The sequence below is a fragment of the Malaclemys terrapin genome, chromosome 1, assembly GCF_027887155.1.
Source record: "Malaclemys terrapin pileata isolate rMalTer1 chromosome 1, rMalTer1.hap1, whole genome shotgun sequence".
Taxonomy (NCBI): Eukaryota; Metazoa; Chordata; order Testudines; family Emydidae; genus Malaclemys; species Malaclemys terrapin.
In genome coordinates, this window is record NC_071505.1 from 300,487,238 (window position 1) to 300,501,765 (window position 14,528).

At 40.4% G+C, this 14,528-nt stretch overlaps 1 protein-coding gene across 13 annotated transcripts in view; it reads left to right on the forward strand.

The window, feature by feature from the left end:
- The first annotated feature begins 10,599 nt into the window (after nt 1-10,599).
- Nucleotides 10,600-14,528, forward strand: part of POSTN (periostin) — a 50,676-nt gene continuing 46,747 nt past the window's right edge. For all 13 annotated transcript variants that reach the window (XM_054015242.1, XM_054015245.1, XM_054015248.1 and 10 more), the window contains exons 1-2: nt 10,600-10,782; nt 12,245-12,343. In XM_054015242.1, the coding sequence (XP_053871217.1) occupies nt 10,661-10,782; nt 12,245-12,343 (221 nt within the window). In that variant the 5' untranslated portion in view covers nt 10,600-10,660. The remainder of the gene's footprint in view (nt 10,783-12,244; nt 12,344-14,528) is intronic.

A 14,528-nucleotide genomic window follows, 5' to 3' on the forward strand; every position in this document is an offset into this window, starting at 1 on the left:
CCTGGGTTAGTGGTTTTGTTCAGTGATGTGTGGTTGCTGGTGAGTATTTGCTTTAGGTTGGGGGGTTGTCTGTAAGCGAGGACAGGTCTGTCTCCCAAGATCTGTGAGAGTAAAGGATCATCTTTCAGGATAGGTTGTAGATCTCTGATGATGCGCTGGAGAGGTTTTAGTTGGGGGCTGAAGCTGACAGCTAGTGGTGTTCTGTTATTTTCTTTGTTGGGCCTGTCTTGTAGGAGGTGACTTCTGGGTACTTGTCTGGCTCTGTCAATCTGTTTTTTCACTTCAGCAGGTGGGTATTGTAGTTTTAAGAATGCTTGATAGAGATCTTGTAGGTGCTTGTCTCTATCCGAGGGATTGGAGCAAATGCGGTTATATCTTAGAGCTTGGCTGTAGACAATGGATCGTGTGGTGTGTCCTGGATGGAAGCTGGAGGCATGTAGGTAAGTGTAGCGGTCAGTAGGTTTCCGGTATAGGGTGGTATTGATGTGACCATCGCTTATTAGCACAGTAGTGTCCAGGAAATGGACCGCTTGTGTGGATTGATCTAGGCTGAGGTTGATGGTGGGATGGAAATTATTGAAATCATGGTGAAATTCCTCAAGGGCTTCTTTTCCATGGGTCCAGATGATGAAGATGTCATCAATGTAGCGCAAGTAGAGTAGGGGCGTTAGGGGACGAGAGCTAAGGAAGCGTTGTTCTAAGTCAGCCATAAAAATGTTGGCATATTGTGGGGCCATGCGGGTACCCATAGCAGTGCCGCTGACTTGAAGGTATATATTGTCCCCAAATGTGAAATAGTTGTGGGTGAGGACAAAATCACAAAGTTCAGCCACCAGGTTAGCTGTGACATTCTTACAGACACATGCCTAGAACCCCGACCAGGGGTATTCTATTTGCTACCCAAGATCCATAAACCTGGATATCCTGGACGCCCCATCATCTCAGGCATTGGCACCCTAACATCAGGCTTGTCTGGTTATGTAGACTCTGTCCTAAGACCCTACGCTACCAGCACTCCCAGCTATCTTCGAGACACCACTGACTTCCTGAGGAAACTACAATCCATCGGTGATCTTCCAGAAAACACCATCCTGGCCACTATGGACGTAGAAGCCCTCTACACCAATATTCCACACAAAGATGGACTACAAGCTATCAGGAACAGTATCCCTGATAATGTCACAGCTAACCTGGTGGCTGCACTTTGTGATTTTGTCCTCACCCACAACTATTTCACATTTGGGGACAATATATACCTTCATTCTTAGGACAGAGTCTACATAGAAGAAAAAAATAAACAGGAACACAGATATAAAATAGGCTGTAAAAGCAATGACATTGCATTGTGGCAGAGCAGACCAATAGTCTATGGAGCTGATTATGCAGCCACTTCATATGATTAGCTCCCATTGAAATCAACAGTGGCTCCTCAGACAACAACGCAATGTTGTTTTCATGTCTGGGCATTCCATTGCTAGAAAGATATTGACGAATCTGAGGAAGTTCAGAGGAGAGCAAAATAAACAAATAGGGGGCTGAGGCAGTTGAGTAGTGAGGAATGGTTATAAGATCTATATTTGTGCAGCTTGGCTAGAAGACAGCTAATGAGATTTCTGAGAGCAGTCTGCAAATATCTGAACACGTGTAGACTAAGATGGAAGGATATTAAGTTGCTTTGTACAGGTGTGGTATAGCTAGGATTAATGGAATTAAATTAATAAACAGGAAAATGTAGGCAGAATGCCAGGAAAGCATCTTGAGGGCCAGATCCATTAGGCTGTGAAATAAATGCCTTAGGGAAGAAGTGGAGGCCCCATTGCTCACTGGAACACGTATTGCAGAGAACAATCCTGCGTTGACATAACATGACAAGTTGTCTCCATCTCTAACATCTATGATTCTAACCTTCACCCCCCACTCCCGGCATCAAAGCCTGTAGCAATATTTCCTTGAGTAGTGATCTTACCAGAAATCATAAACTAAGCAATGTCAGGATGGGAGACCTATGAAAAACCCCAGTGTTGTTGAAAGACGTGTTGGTAATTTAGTAGGTGGTGTTTTTCTCAATGAATTATTACTGAACCAGTAAACCAGGCTTGTGCTAACGGGTGCTGTGCTGGTGGAAAACAGCATCCTTACAATTTATTGTTATTAAAGATTTTATGGGACCTTTGCAAGTGTCAGAATATTAACTCTGGAGTCCTTGCCAAATTCCAGTTTGGGTAATGTTCTGCTCACTGAAAACTTCCTCTTTCTTTCAGCTGATATTCCTCATGTGGTTTGTGAAATAAGTAGAGTAACTCAAAGAGTTACATGCACTTACACTGGTGGGCTAACTCAGTGGCCCCTGCACACAAGAACCTCTTCAGAATTCCAGGCTTCAGGGCTTCTGTTTTATTTCTTCAAAATAACGTAAGTTCAACATATCCATCACATCTTTTTCCCCAACCCAGAGTCTTCTGCAACGGCCCATCTACACCTGCAGGATTATACTTTGCAGGCCATCTGCCTGAGGCTCATGCATCAACTGGGATCTTGTTCCTGACACAGGGACAGATATTTGTTTGCTTCTCTGTCTAATTTAGGGTACGTCTACACTACCTGCCGGATCGGCGGGTAGCGATCGATCTATCGGGGATCGATTTATCGCATGTAGTGTAGACACAATAAATTGATCCCCGATCACTCTCCCATTGACTGCTGAACTCCAGCAGTGTGAGAGATGGAAGCAAAGTCGACGGGGGAGCCGCGGCTGTTGATCCAGCACCGCGAGGACGCAAAGTAAGTAATTTTAATTCGATCTAAGATACGTCGACTTCAGCTACGCTATTCTCGTAGCTGAAGTTGCGTATCTTAGATCGATTCTCTCTCCCCCCCAGGCCTAAGGTACTTGCTGGCTTTGATGAGGATCAGGATATCATCCAGCTCAGCTGTCAGCTGATCCCTGTGAGTCAGCTGATTAGTCACAGGTGTGGCTGGGCCCCAACTCCCCTTTAGGGACCAGCCAACTGTGGCAATGCATCAAAATGTATTAAACATATTTGGATCTAAACACGGTGCCAAGAACTATGGGTTTAATTGTATTTATATTAACTAGTTCAGATATGGGAGGGAGATAGTTGGCTGATGGTAACAAAGTTGCCATCAGTAGCTTTTGCCAGATCCTTCAAAGGAGGGTGCAAGAAATCCTGCGGTGGTGAGTTACGGGACAACCTGTCCTCAGAGAAACCATCCCTCTAACCCCCAGTTGTTAGAGATTGTCTTAATCTTGAAGCATGAGGGTTCATATCCCTCTCCGCACTCTTGCTTATTTTTTCTTTAGTATTTATTGTCATGACTCTGGATATTTGTGTTATCCATGTAAATGTCCAGTCCCTTTTTGAATCCTCGAAACCGAGGGGAGCCTTAGACTTTCTGTGGAAGCCAGGCTCCATTCCTGGGTCTGGGCCTTTCTGGGTGCCTCTGCATTACTCTCATGGATCTCCCTTCTCATGGCAGTACAGCTCTCTCGGCCTGATTCTCCACTGCCTCGTGTAGTCATTTTCAACTGTAGAATGTGAATATAAAGTAGGTGCAAATCATGACTGTGTAAAGCTGGACATGTTCAACACCCACTCTGCACAGATATTCTCTTTTTGGTGGCTTCTTCTTAGAGCCCCTTAGGGGACATCTCCAGGAGACATACCCATGCTAGCTGTGGCTGCAGCTCAGGCTCTGAGACCTAGGGAGGTGGGGTGGGCTTCAGAGCCTGAGCTCCAGACTGAGCTGCAACTTCAAAGCACTGTCTATACAGCTATTTTTAGAGTGCTAACGTGAGCCCCTCAAGGTTGACAAGGGCTGAGAGGCTTGTAGACATGCCCTAAATGTTTGCTTAGCCAAACTCTTAAATATTGGAATTCAAGAATTTTCGTGTCAGGGAATAAAATTAAACCTTTGAAGAAATAATGAAACTCATTGTTTTCAGTTAAACACTTTTTATTCAGTCAACAAATTATTTAGCATGAACATTCAAAGTGTTTAGGGGAAAATAAATATTACTGGGTTTTCTCCACTAGAGGTCTCCAGAGAAATACAAGTAGCACTAGTCAGAATTACTACAGATGCATTAAAATTTTTAGCTTGACACTGTTCAAATGACTTTAAAGACAGAAACCAATCTCTACATTTTGTTAAAAGAATGAATTTTGTAATCTATCCCTGTATTTGTTCTGATACTTTTCTCTTACTGTAGGATGTAATCTTTGCAATCATCACTAAAACAAAGGAATTTCATCCCTTAATTATTTTTAAAGTATTTTTAATGTACTTTTAATTAGATTTTCAGCACCATATACCTTGGGAAGTACAATATTCCAGAAAGTAATAAGGCCAGGCAAAATAAACAAAGGGATCAGGCAATAACATTGTTAAAAAATTAAATAATAGATTAAAATAAATATAATGCTAATACTTACAGATGAATAAACCCAGGATTGGTTAACCAGCATAGTAGTTTGGTTTATAAATTACAAACTGAACATATAATTGTTTCCTTTAGTACTTTGGTGTGCCATACATCTCATTTTTTGTGATACCTAATGGTATGTATATGGGCTCGAGGGTGTGGGTAGGGTTATTTATTTTAATCATATAATTCTCTGTATTTTATAGGGCACAATTATTCACCTGGAATTTGATTCACGAAGCCTATTTCCTTTTTTCTTTTCTAGATTCATGGCAATTTATGTTTTTTTAATGTATGTTTGCGAATAATTGCACAATTTCTGTCAGTTTGATTAATTATAAAATGACAATTTCCAGGATTTACAGAATTTCTTTAGTCATAGAGTCATAGATAATAAGGCCAGAAGGGACCATTGTGATCATCTAGTTGGACCTCCTGTTTAACACAGTTCATAGAACTCCCTTAATTAATTTCTGTTTGAACTAGAGCATATCCTGTAGACAAAAACATCTCATCTTGACTTCAAAATGACCAGGGATGGTGAATCCACAACAACCCTTGGGGTACATCTGCACTGCAATTAAAAACCTGCAGCAGACCCATGTCAGCTGCGTCAGGCTCACAGTGTCCAGGATGTTCGGGCTCAAGCAGTAGCCCAGGATCTGGGACCCAGCAAGCAGGCAGAGTCCTAAAACTCAGGCTCCAGTCCAAGCCCAAATTTCTATGCAGCAATTAAACAGCCCCTTAGCCCTGAGCGCTGTGAGCCCGAGTCAGCTGACACGGGCCAGCTGCTGGTATTTAACTGCAATGCAGACCTACCCTTGGAGACCATGTGTATTTGTAGTCACACTTTCCCGACAATGCTTAATGCAGGCAATATTAGGCCAATGGCTTATGAACATTATAGGAATATGAGGGTTGGACGTCAAAGATATTCATTCCTTTCAATTATGTTTTCATTTGGCTCACAAAGGCCTCAATCCTGCACACACGTACACATGTCAATCGCAACCATACTATTTCTGTAATGTTCCTAACTGTCCTCCTAATGTTGCCTGAGGTAAACTTTGTCAGGAAAGAGTGACTATCTAAAACAAACAAACAAACACTCTGCCATGGGATTATTCATGTGCTTACCGTTAAGTGTAGGTATAAATCTTTCCAGGATTGCACAAAACCTTTATTAGACATGGCTAAATCTGTGTCGGTCACCATGTCAACAGCTTCCTTGAACAGCGTGTGTGGAAACTCCTGCAGCCGCACGATATATGAAATTCCGTATTCCACACTTGACTCCCATGAAGAGATGAACAGAAGGCTGACCTGCATTATTGAGATTTTTACAGGAGTGTAAGTTTTTCTCCCAAAACTTTGCATCTGTATTTCTTTATTTTTAATATAACCGTTGTCTATATTACTTATCCAGCAAATGAACATTATAATTACATGTCACTAGGGATGCTAAAAATTAAGGTTGATTTTCTTCTAAATGGGACTGATTAATCTGACTCAGTTAATATTTATATTTTTCACCAGCATTTGCTATGCTGTTTTACCACCTCTGGGAGCCCCCTCTGATATTAAAGCAGCTATATATTAAAAGTGAGGCATGTAATATTCATTTTAAATTCTCTTTGGATGCATTTGAAATGGAAATGAGAGTTGCTTAACACTCATCTTTACTCTTTACATATGAATGGTGTCAAAAAAAGTTTTGGGATTGCTGTGATTTAATGCTTAATATGGGATCTGCACTCCCATTGGTACATTTGTGCAGCTCCCATTAGCATCAGTGAGAACTGCAAACAAGCAATAGATGTTAGAAAGGGATTTCTGCCTATGAGTCAAGGCCCAATACTTTCCCTGCAAGCTGGTAGAAAGCCAGCCATACAAAGTCCATTCAGCTGGGGTTCTATGGGAAGGAGTCGGGGGAGAGAATCTGTCTAGCCAGAGGTTAAGAAGAGCCTGAAAATAGTTGCTCTATCCAGCATGCTCCTCCTCCAAACCTGGAGGATGTTCCTCTATGTGAATGAAACTCAATGTTGCTTGTTGCAGCATTGACTTCCAGCTCATGCTTAGTGAGCCCCACTGAAGTTGTCACAGTATAAGCACAGGAGAGGGAACAAGGAGAAAATGACGTCTACCAAATGGGAGGGGAAGCTGGAGAGCAACTCCGACGAGCTTGCTGCAGGGATGAAACTAGATTTGCCTGACGTCCTTAGCGTCCTTGAACTCATTAAATCTGCATGTCTTTTAAATCAAGGTTGAATCTCATTTCCGTTGACCTTAATATTTAAGGGTTTGGGTTCATTTTTATTTTAAATGAGACTCGAAAGGTACACATTTGTGTGATCATGATACCTACTCTAGTTTAAAAGTACAGCCCACTGTGGAACAGGCAATGCATAAGAAGTTAAAAACCAAATTCTAAGTGCAAATCCAGCCCAATTCAATAATGAACAAAAGGCATTGGCACTTTATGGCTGTTCTGTGGTAAATTAGCTTTACTACAGTGATAAACTCACTTTAGTTCTGAGTCACAAAATCCATGAACGTCATATGTGGCACTAATTGGTAACCTTTTTGGAAGTCTAGAAAACCAAGGCAGAATGGGCACAGAAGAGCCAGGAACTCCTGAATTCTAATTCTGGCTCTACTGCATAGTTATCTTATGACCGTTGGCAAGTCACTTAACCTTCGTATCTCACAGTTTGCCCATCTGTAAAACCATAGAATTGTAGGACTTGAAGGGACCTTGATAGTCCATTCCCTTCACTGAGGCAGGATTAAGTATGATCTAGACCATCCCTGACAGGTGGGAACATGAATATTATTTACCTACAGAGGTTAATTAATTAAGGTTTTATATATAGTGGCTCTGGTAGGCACAGCCAGAGTTGTGGATTGCAATGGAGAGGCCTCGCAACTGTGACTTTTCCCAGAGGCAAGCTGTCTGCAGAGACGAGAGGGTGTTAGAAGGTTTCCAAGGCACTAGAGGGAGCATGCCAAGAAGTTCCTATACTTTCTATTTTAGAGTTGTACCATATACTTGCCCCATCACTGTCCCTGGGCCACCAGCTGGTATGGAAGAGGTGAGTACATGGCCTTCACTCTTCCCCTTTGGAGGGACTAGGGATACTGATAGTACTATGACACCTGCAGGTAGGACAAGCATTGGAATTTTGTCTGCAATAGAGAAGGGCTCTCTATATTTTCTCCCTGCACTTTATGTGCCTGCATGGTGTCATCCAGAATCTGGTCCTTTGAAGACATAAAGTGCTATATTGGTTCAATGTATTATTATAATCCTGAACTATCTTCTCCTCCTTAGATATGGTCCCTCCTTGTACTTATGTCTGGGGAAAGTCCCACTGTCTCTGCCCAAGCTGTACCTGTTCTGTAGTGAAACAGAGAGCTTCAGTCCCAAGAATGTCAATCCAACATTTTTCATGAGCACTGCACTCTCCTGCACCACATATATACACACCTGTTTGTTTAATTTCAAAATGTGATAATTACCATTTTTTATTTCACTTTAACTGCAGTATGGTAGGTCTTTTAAACTTAGGGTTAACATTTTTCCCATTTTCATAAATGTAATGCCAGCTATACATACAAAATGATGGGGTCTAAATTAGCTGTTAACACTCATCATGGATAGCTCTCTGAAAACATCTCTCAATGTGCAGTAACAGTCAAAAAACAGAATGTTAGGAACATTAGAAAAGGGATAGATAATAAGACAGAAAAATATCATTGGATTATAAATTAAAACTGTAGGCATATATTTGTTTAAAATATTCAAAAAACATTTCTGTGTTGAAATGAAGAAATTTGCACTGAGCTGGGTCAGGAACTTCTGTATTCCAGTCCAATCCTCTGACACTGACTCAGAATGTGCCCTCAATCATGTCACTTCACTGCTCTGCCTCAGTTCCTTCATTTATCAAATAAAATTGACACTTATGAAGATAAAAATGGCATACTGAGTAAGACCAATTGTCCATCTAGCCCAAAATCCTGTCTTCCAACAGTGTTTCAGAGGGAATGAACAGAACAGGGCAATTATTGAGTGATCTATCTCCTGTCATTGAGTCCCAGCTTCTGGGATACCCAGTGCATGGCATTGTGTCCATAACCATCTTGAGTAATAACCGTTGATAGATCTATTAACTTATCTTCCATTAACTTACCTAATTCTTAAATCTGATGCCCAATAATTTCATTGAATGACCCCCTGGTTCTTGTGTTATGTTAAGGGGTAAGTAACACTTCTCTATTCACTTTCTGCACACCATTCACGATTTCATAGACCTCTGTCATACCTCTCCCCACCCCCAAGTCATCTCTTTTCTAAACTGAACAATCCCATTCTTAATAATCTCTCATAATATGAAAGCTGTTTCATACCTCTAATTATTTTTGTTGCCCTTATCTGTACTTTGTCCAATTGTAATACTTCTTTTTTGTGATGGGGCAGCCAGAACTGCATGCAGTATTCAAGGAATCATATAGTGGCATTATGATATTTTTCTGTCTTATTATCCAATGCGCATTACTTTGCATTTATCAACACTGAATTTCCTCTGCCATTTTGTTGCCCAGTCACTCCGTTTTGTGTGATCTCTTTGTAACTCATCACAGTCACCTTTGGACTTAACTATCGTAAGTAACTTTGTATGATCTGGAAACTTTGCTACCTCAGTGTTTAACCCCTTTTTCCAGATCATTTATGAATATATTGAACAGCACTGGTCCCAGTACAGATCCCTGAGACACCCTGCTATTTACCTTTCTCCATTGTGAAAACTGGCGATTTATTCCTACCTTTGTTTCCTGTCTTTTAACCACTTACTGACAGGGCCGACGAAAGGGGGGGAAGCCGGTACAAATTACCGGGGCCTGGCTTCCCCGGCTTCCCCTCCCTCCCATCCCCGTCAGCCCTGTTTAGCCGGTCCGCCCTTGCTGGGGGGCCCAAACCCGCTCTTGGCGGCCCTGCTTACTGATCCATAAGAGGACCTCTCCTCTTATTCCATAACTGCCTACTTTGCTTAAGAACCTTTGGTGAGGGATCGTGTCAAAAGCTTTCAGAAAGTCCAAGTACACTATCTCAGCTAGATCACCCTTGTCCACATGCTTACTAGCACCCTCAAAGAATCCTAATAGATTGGTGTGGCCTGCCCCACCTGCCTCATAGGAGGCTTGTGAGGACTACTAAGGCCATATTTACACTATGGATGCTATAGCACCATAGATATGGGGCCGTAACTGTACTACTGTAACCCAATAGTGTAGATGCAGACTACAGTGATGCAAGGTGCGTATTTCTGTCACAGTAGGAAGTCCATCTCCCCGAGCAACAGCAGCTAGGATGATGGAAGTATTCTTCCATTTCCTCACTGTATCTGCACTAGGGGGGGTGGGTCGGCATGGCAATGGCACTCCCCGCGGGGTGTGTGTGGATTTTTCACACCCTGAGCACTGTAGCTATATCAGCCTAAGTTTTAAGTGTAGACCAGGCCTTAATTAATGTCTGTACAATACTCAATGTAAATACTAAGTATTATTATTATTAAATTAATTCACTAGTTAAGCTATCATTAAATTATATTACTAATTAATAAGTGTATTAATATCACTTTTTCTGATCACACAAACACTATCTCACGTTAGTGTTATTGACAAGTATTGATAGTGACATTAATCAGTTTCACTAATAAGATGACTGAACTCAGGTTACAATAGTGAACACACAAAACACAGTAAAAAAAGCGAGGAATAGCTCTGTGAGGCAGAGACAGTGTCTCCCTCTGTGTTTGTGCCACACCTAACACAATGCAACTCTGATCCCGTCTGGGGCAGCTAGATGCTTCTGTATTCTAAATATCAAATCATAAATCATGCTCTAAAATTCTTTTAACTACTCTGCTGTTTTAAGTGTCAACTGAACAAAATGATAAACATCTGCTCTTTATAAAATAAAGAAAATTAGTCACAATGGTGGGAGAGGGGGATGACACATGCTTTGCATGTTTGATGAATGGTATTAATTCAACTAATTGAAGCTGGCAGTTTGAAGTTGCTATTCCTGGAAGGGTCTCAGGTTGATATAATGTTCCCTCCCACAACCCTGTAGCATGTATATAAACTGTGAGCTCTCCAAAACTTTTTGCCAGTTCTCTCCTTAGATTAGGCAGGAGGAACAGGGGATTAAGGATGAAGATCCTTTTTTTATCCACCTTTTCCATTTTTTTGTTGTCTGCTTTTGATCCAGCAGACTCTTCTGCTCATTATGACAAGATTTTGTCCCATAGTCGAATCAGGGCACGTGAGCAGGGGTAAGTACGTGTTTTCTCTTTTATAATACTCTAAAAGGAGTGTTTTAAAGTTCTCTCCCCTACACGGAGCTCAAGATTAGCCCTAATATTAAAATGAGATTTGTGCACTGTAAATTCTTACTGAATGTGAGTCAAATATATTATTTCTAAAATGCAAATGGTATGAAATATATTTCCAAATTATTTTTTGTAGAAAAACCATACAAAATAAGATTAAATATTGTTAAACTTTATGAACTGTTTGAAAGCTAAAAATTATATCTGAAGCTAAGTAAAATACATGTGTTTCAGTATCATTGAAAGTAATTATAGTTTACAACAGATATAATGTGTGATCAGACATGTTTAACATGGCCCATTAAATATTTTACCAGCATTAGTGTATATTCCACAACATGTACTTTTTTTTTTCTCGTAGTGAGAAGTATGAACTCTACCCAGTTCTCTGGTAATTTGTAAATGCACAATTAGAGTACTTTTCAAAAGTTCACTTCCCACTTAAGCTTTATAATAATATTGCACAGTAAGACACTGAAATGCAGTGATTAGAAGTTATTTATTTTAACAAATTGTCTCAGAGTAAATATTAAGGAGTCTAAACATATCTGTTTTAAGGTTTATTAGTAAAAGATAGTTTAGCTCTGTGGGTTTTTTTTTTTTTTTTTTAAATAATCAAAAGGATTTTTGCCCCCCTGCTTACAAGATGAACGGGGCTTTGTAAAATAAGAGTTTAATGGGTTCCTCTTTTGAAAAGTGTTATGTTCTAACACTCCGACAGAAAAATTACTGTAATATATAAATTAGAGACAAAATGGAAATTTGCTTTTGAGGAAATTTCTCTTTTGCACACAACAACATTACAAAGTTTTCCTTATTTGAATTTTCTGACTTTTTTTATACAGCAGTTTACCCTTTGGTCCTGTGTAATTACTAGGCTGTTTACTTAGGTGCTCTTGACATTCCAGACAGTGGCAATCCAAATAGCTGATTGAGTTACTGAAGAGGGGGTTCCTTCCTGGATAAAGAGAAAGTCAGCTTTCTGCCCTTCCCCCTCCCCATGACATACAGCCACACAGCTGTGCACAAGACGAACTTTGATGAAAAGAGCTCGGCAATAGTCACTGTTCAGTCCCTAGCGGATGGTAATTCACTTCAGGAAAAAAAATGCAATGCATAATAAAGCTTGATTAGGCACAGCTGGCAGTGACTGTTCACTAGAGATACAGTGCTGGGCTGGCAGACGGGGGAATCACCTCTTGCTTCTAGGGAGTGTGGTCTTTCCAAAGAACTCAATAGGGCGGTGTCAGGAGCTTGGACAGTGGTTGACTGAAATCACACCTGCTCTGGGAATCAGGACCAGATGTTCATTTCTGGCTCTTGTCCATTGAATACTGTATTCAAAACTATTTTTAATCACACTTTTTCAAATATGTACAACGACTTTGTGGTTTTTTTTCTCCAGTCCAAATGTCTGTGCTCTTCAGCAAGTTATGGGCACCAAAAAGAAATATTTCAGCACCTGCAGAAACTGGTATCAGGGAGCTATCTGTGGGAAGAAAGCGTAAGTGCTATTTGTTTCCTGACTATCCAATATTTACAGAAATGTTATACTATTATTACAGAACTCTTCTTCTTTAGAGCTATATTACATACTTGCTTCAAATGCAGATCTCCCATTGCTAGCAATGGCAATTTGGAAAATGACAACACAGTGCAAAGCACTTAAATTCCAAGTGCTTTCCAAATAATCCTCACAACACACATTTAAAGATGATAGAACTGAGACAGAGGGTTGAAGTGACTTGTCCAGTGATACAAAGGGAGCAACTATCCAAGTTGGGGACAGAATTCAGTATTTCGTGGCTTCAGTCCTGTGCCCAAACCACACCTTTATCTATGTACATGGAACAAGAATAGAATATTCCTAAGGATTTGGGGAAGTTATTTTGTCTGTTGTTTACTAAGTCTAAGTGATTTTGGTGTCTTTTTAGTACCTTAGAGAAATGTGTTTCTTTACGTTTATTGTAATTGTGACCTCATCATTTCAAGATGAAATGAGTTGTTTCATTATCCCATGATGGTGATGACAAATTTCACTTCAGGGCCATAGCATCAGAGTCATTAATGCCTCCACTTGTGGCCATTCACTATCTTTGGGGCATACTCACCCAACCACCTAAAAGCCAATGCAGAACTTTTCCTGCACCACTTTTCTTGGTGCTGCTGCCATGAGTGACTAGTACAGCTGGTTAAATTAGTATCCTTAGAAAAAGCTATTCTGCCACATTCTGCCACTATAGAGCCACTAAACTATCCAATTAGTATTTTTACAACATTCCACCTTTTCTTTAGCTGCTGAACTACTATTGGTTGGATAATTTATTCAGCAACTATGGCAAAAATAATTAAATATGTTAGACTATTAATCTTGGTCAGGCAGATCTAAGATAAAAATTTCAAATGTGCCTCAGCAAGGGAGGGATAGCTCAGTGGTTTGAGCGTTGGTCTACTAAACCCAGCATTGTGAGCTCAATCCTTGAGGGTGCCATTTAGGGATTCTGGGGCAAAAATCAATCTGGGGATTAGTCCTGCTTTGAGCAAAGGGTTGGACTAGAGGACCTCCTGAGGTCCCTTCCAACCCTGATATTCTATGACTTAGGCACCTAAGTTCCATTTTCAAAAGTGATTTGGGCACTTAGGCATCTACATCTTATTGAAAGTCCATGGGACATGGTCTTCTAAATGCCTAAAATACTTTTAAAAATGAGATTCATGCAGTAAGTCATTTAGATGCTGTTGAAAATTTTAGCCATTGTATTAAAAAAAATAACGATAGCAAACACCCAGAACAGGAAGTGACTGACATTTTCCAAGCCATTTAAAGGAACATTGTCACTTTCCTTTACTTCATGGCTATTTTCAAAACCAATTAAACATTAGAATTCATTTTTAGCCTTTGCTTTCAGCTTAAACCAGAATTCCTAAGTAAGCCCTCAAAGCCTCAAACACCCATTAATTGATTTATTTGGACTTCAGTAAGTATTCACAACCTACATTGTTGCTGCTGGGCATTGTGCATGCATTAAGAGAAGTGTAACCCATCAGAAGCTTAGATATCATGGTGACGTGCATGATATAAATGCCTACACAAATGTTCTTCACACTGTTACAAATTAGATTTGTGAATTCACAGTAGCTCAGCAAAGACCTGAAGCAACCCTGTACTGTGGTTGCTACTGGTGCTGGTCAGTGTTAGAAGTTCATGAGACTGTTTTGCATTTCTTGAGATTCCTGACAGACATCCCATCTTGTGACACAACACTGGAATGGCCCCTAACGAAAAAAGAGTGGGAAAAGATGGAGGAGGAGGATATGGCCTCCAGTTTTTTTCTTTATCAGAAAATATTTTCATCAGTGTGTCAGCATAGCATAGAATTATGGGGCCAGTTATGTTTTTGATACACTAATCAAGCAAAGTTTACAACATCTAGTCTGGTGATGCAAATATTCCAATAATTCTGAACTCTAAGGTCAGTTGAGATATCAGGGCTAAAATCTGGGCCCCACTGAAGTTCAAGGAAAAACTCCCCTTTACTTTAATGGGGCTAGGATTTCACCCTGGGCTTTCTGTTATTATAAACTTCATATTTCCTCCAAGAGCCACGGATTAACAGCTGTATTATATTAACATTATCACGAATGATACAATGACATTCTCACCAGAATAGGTACAGATACCTCTTTGA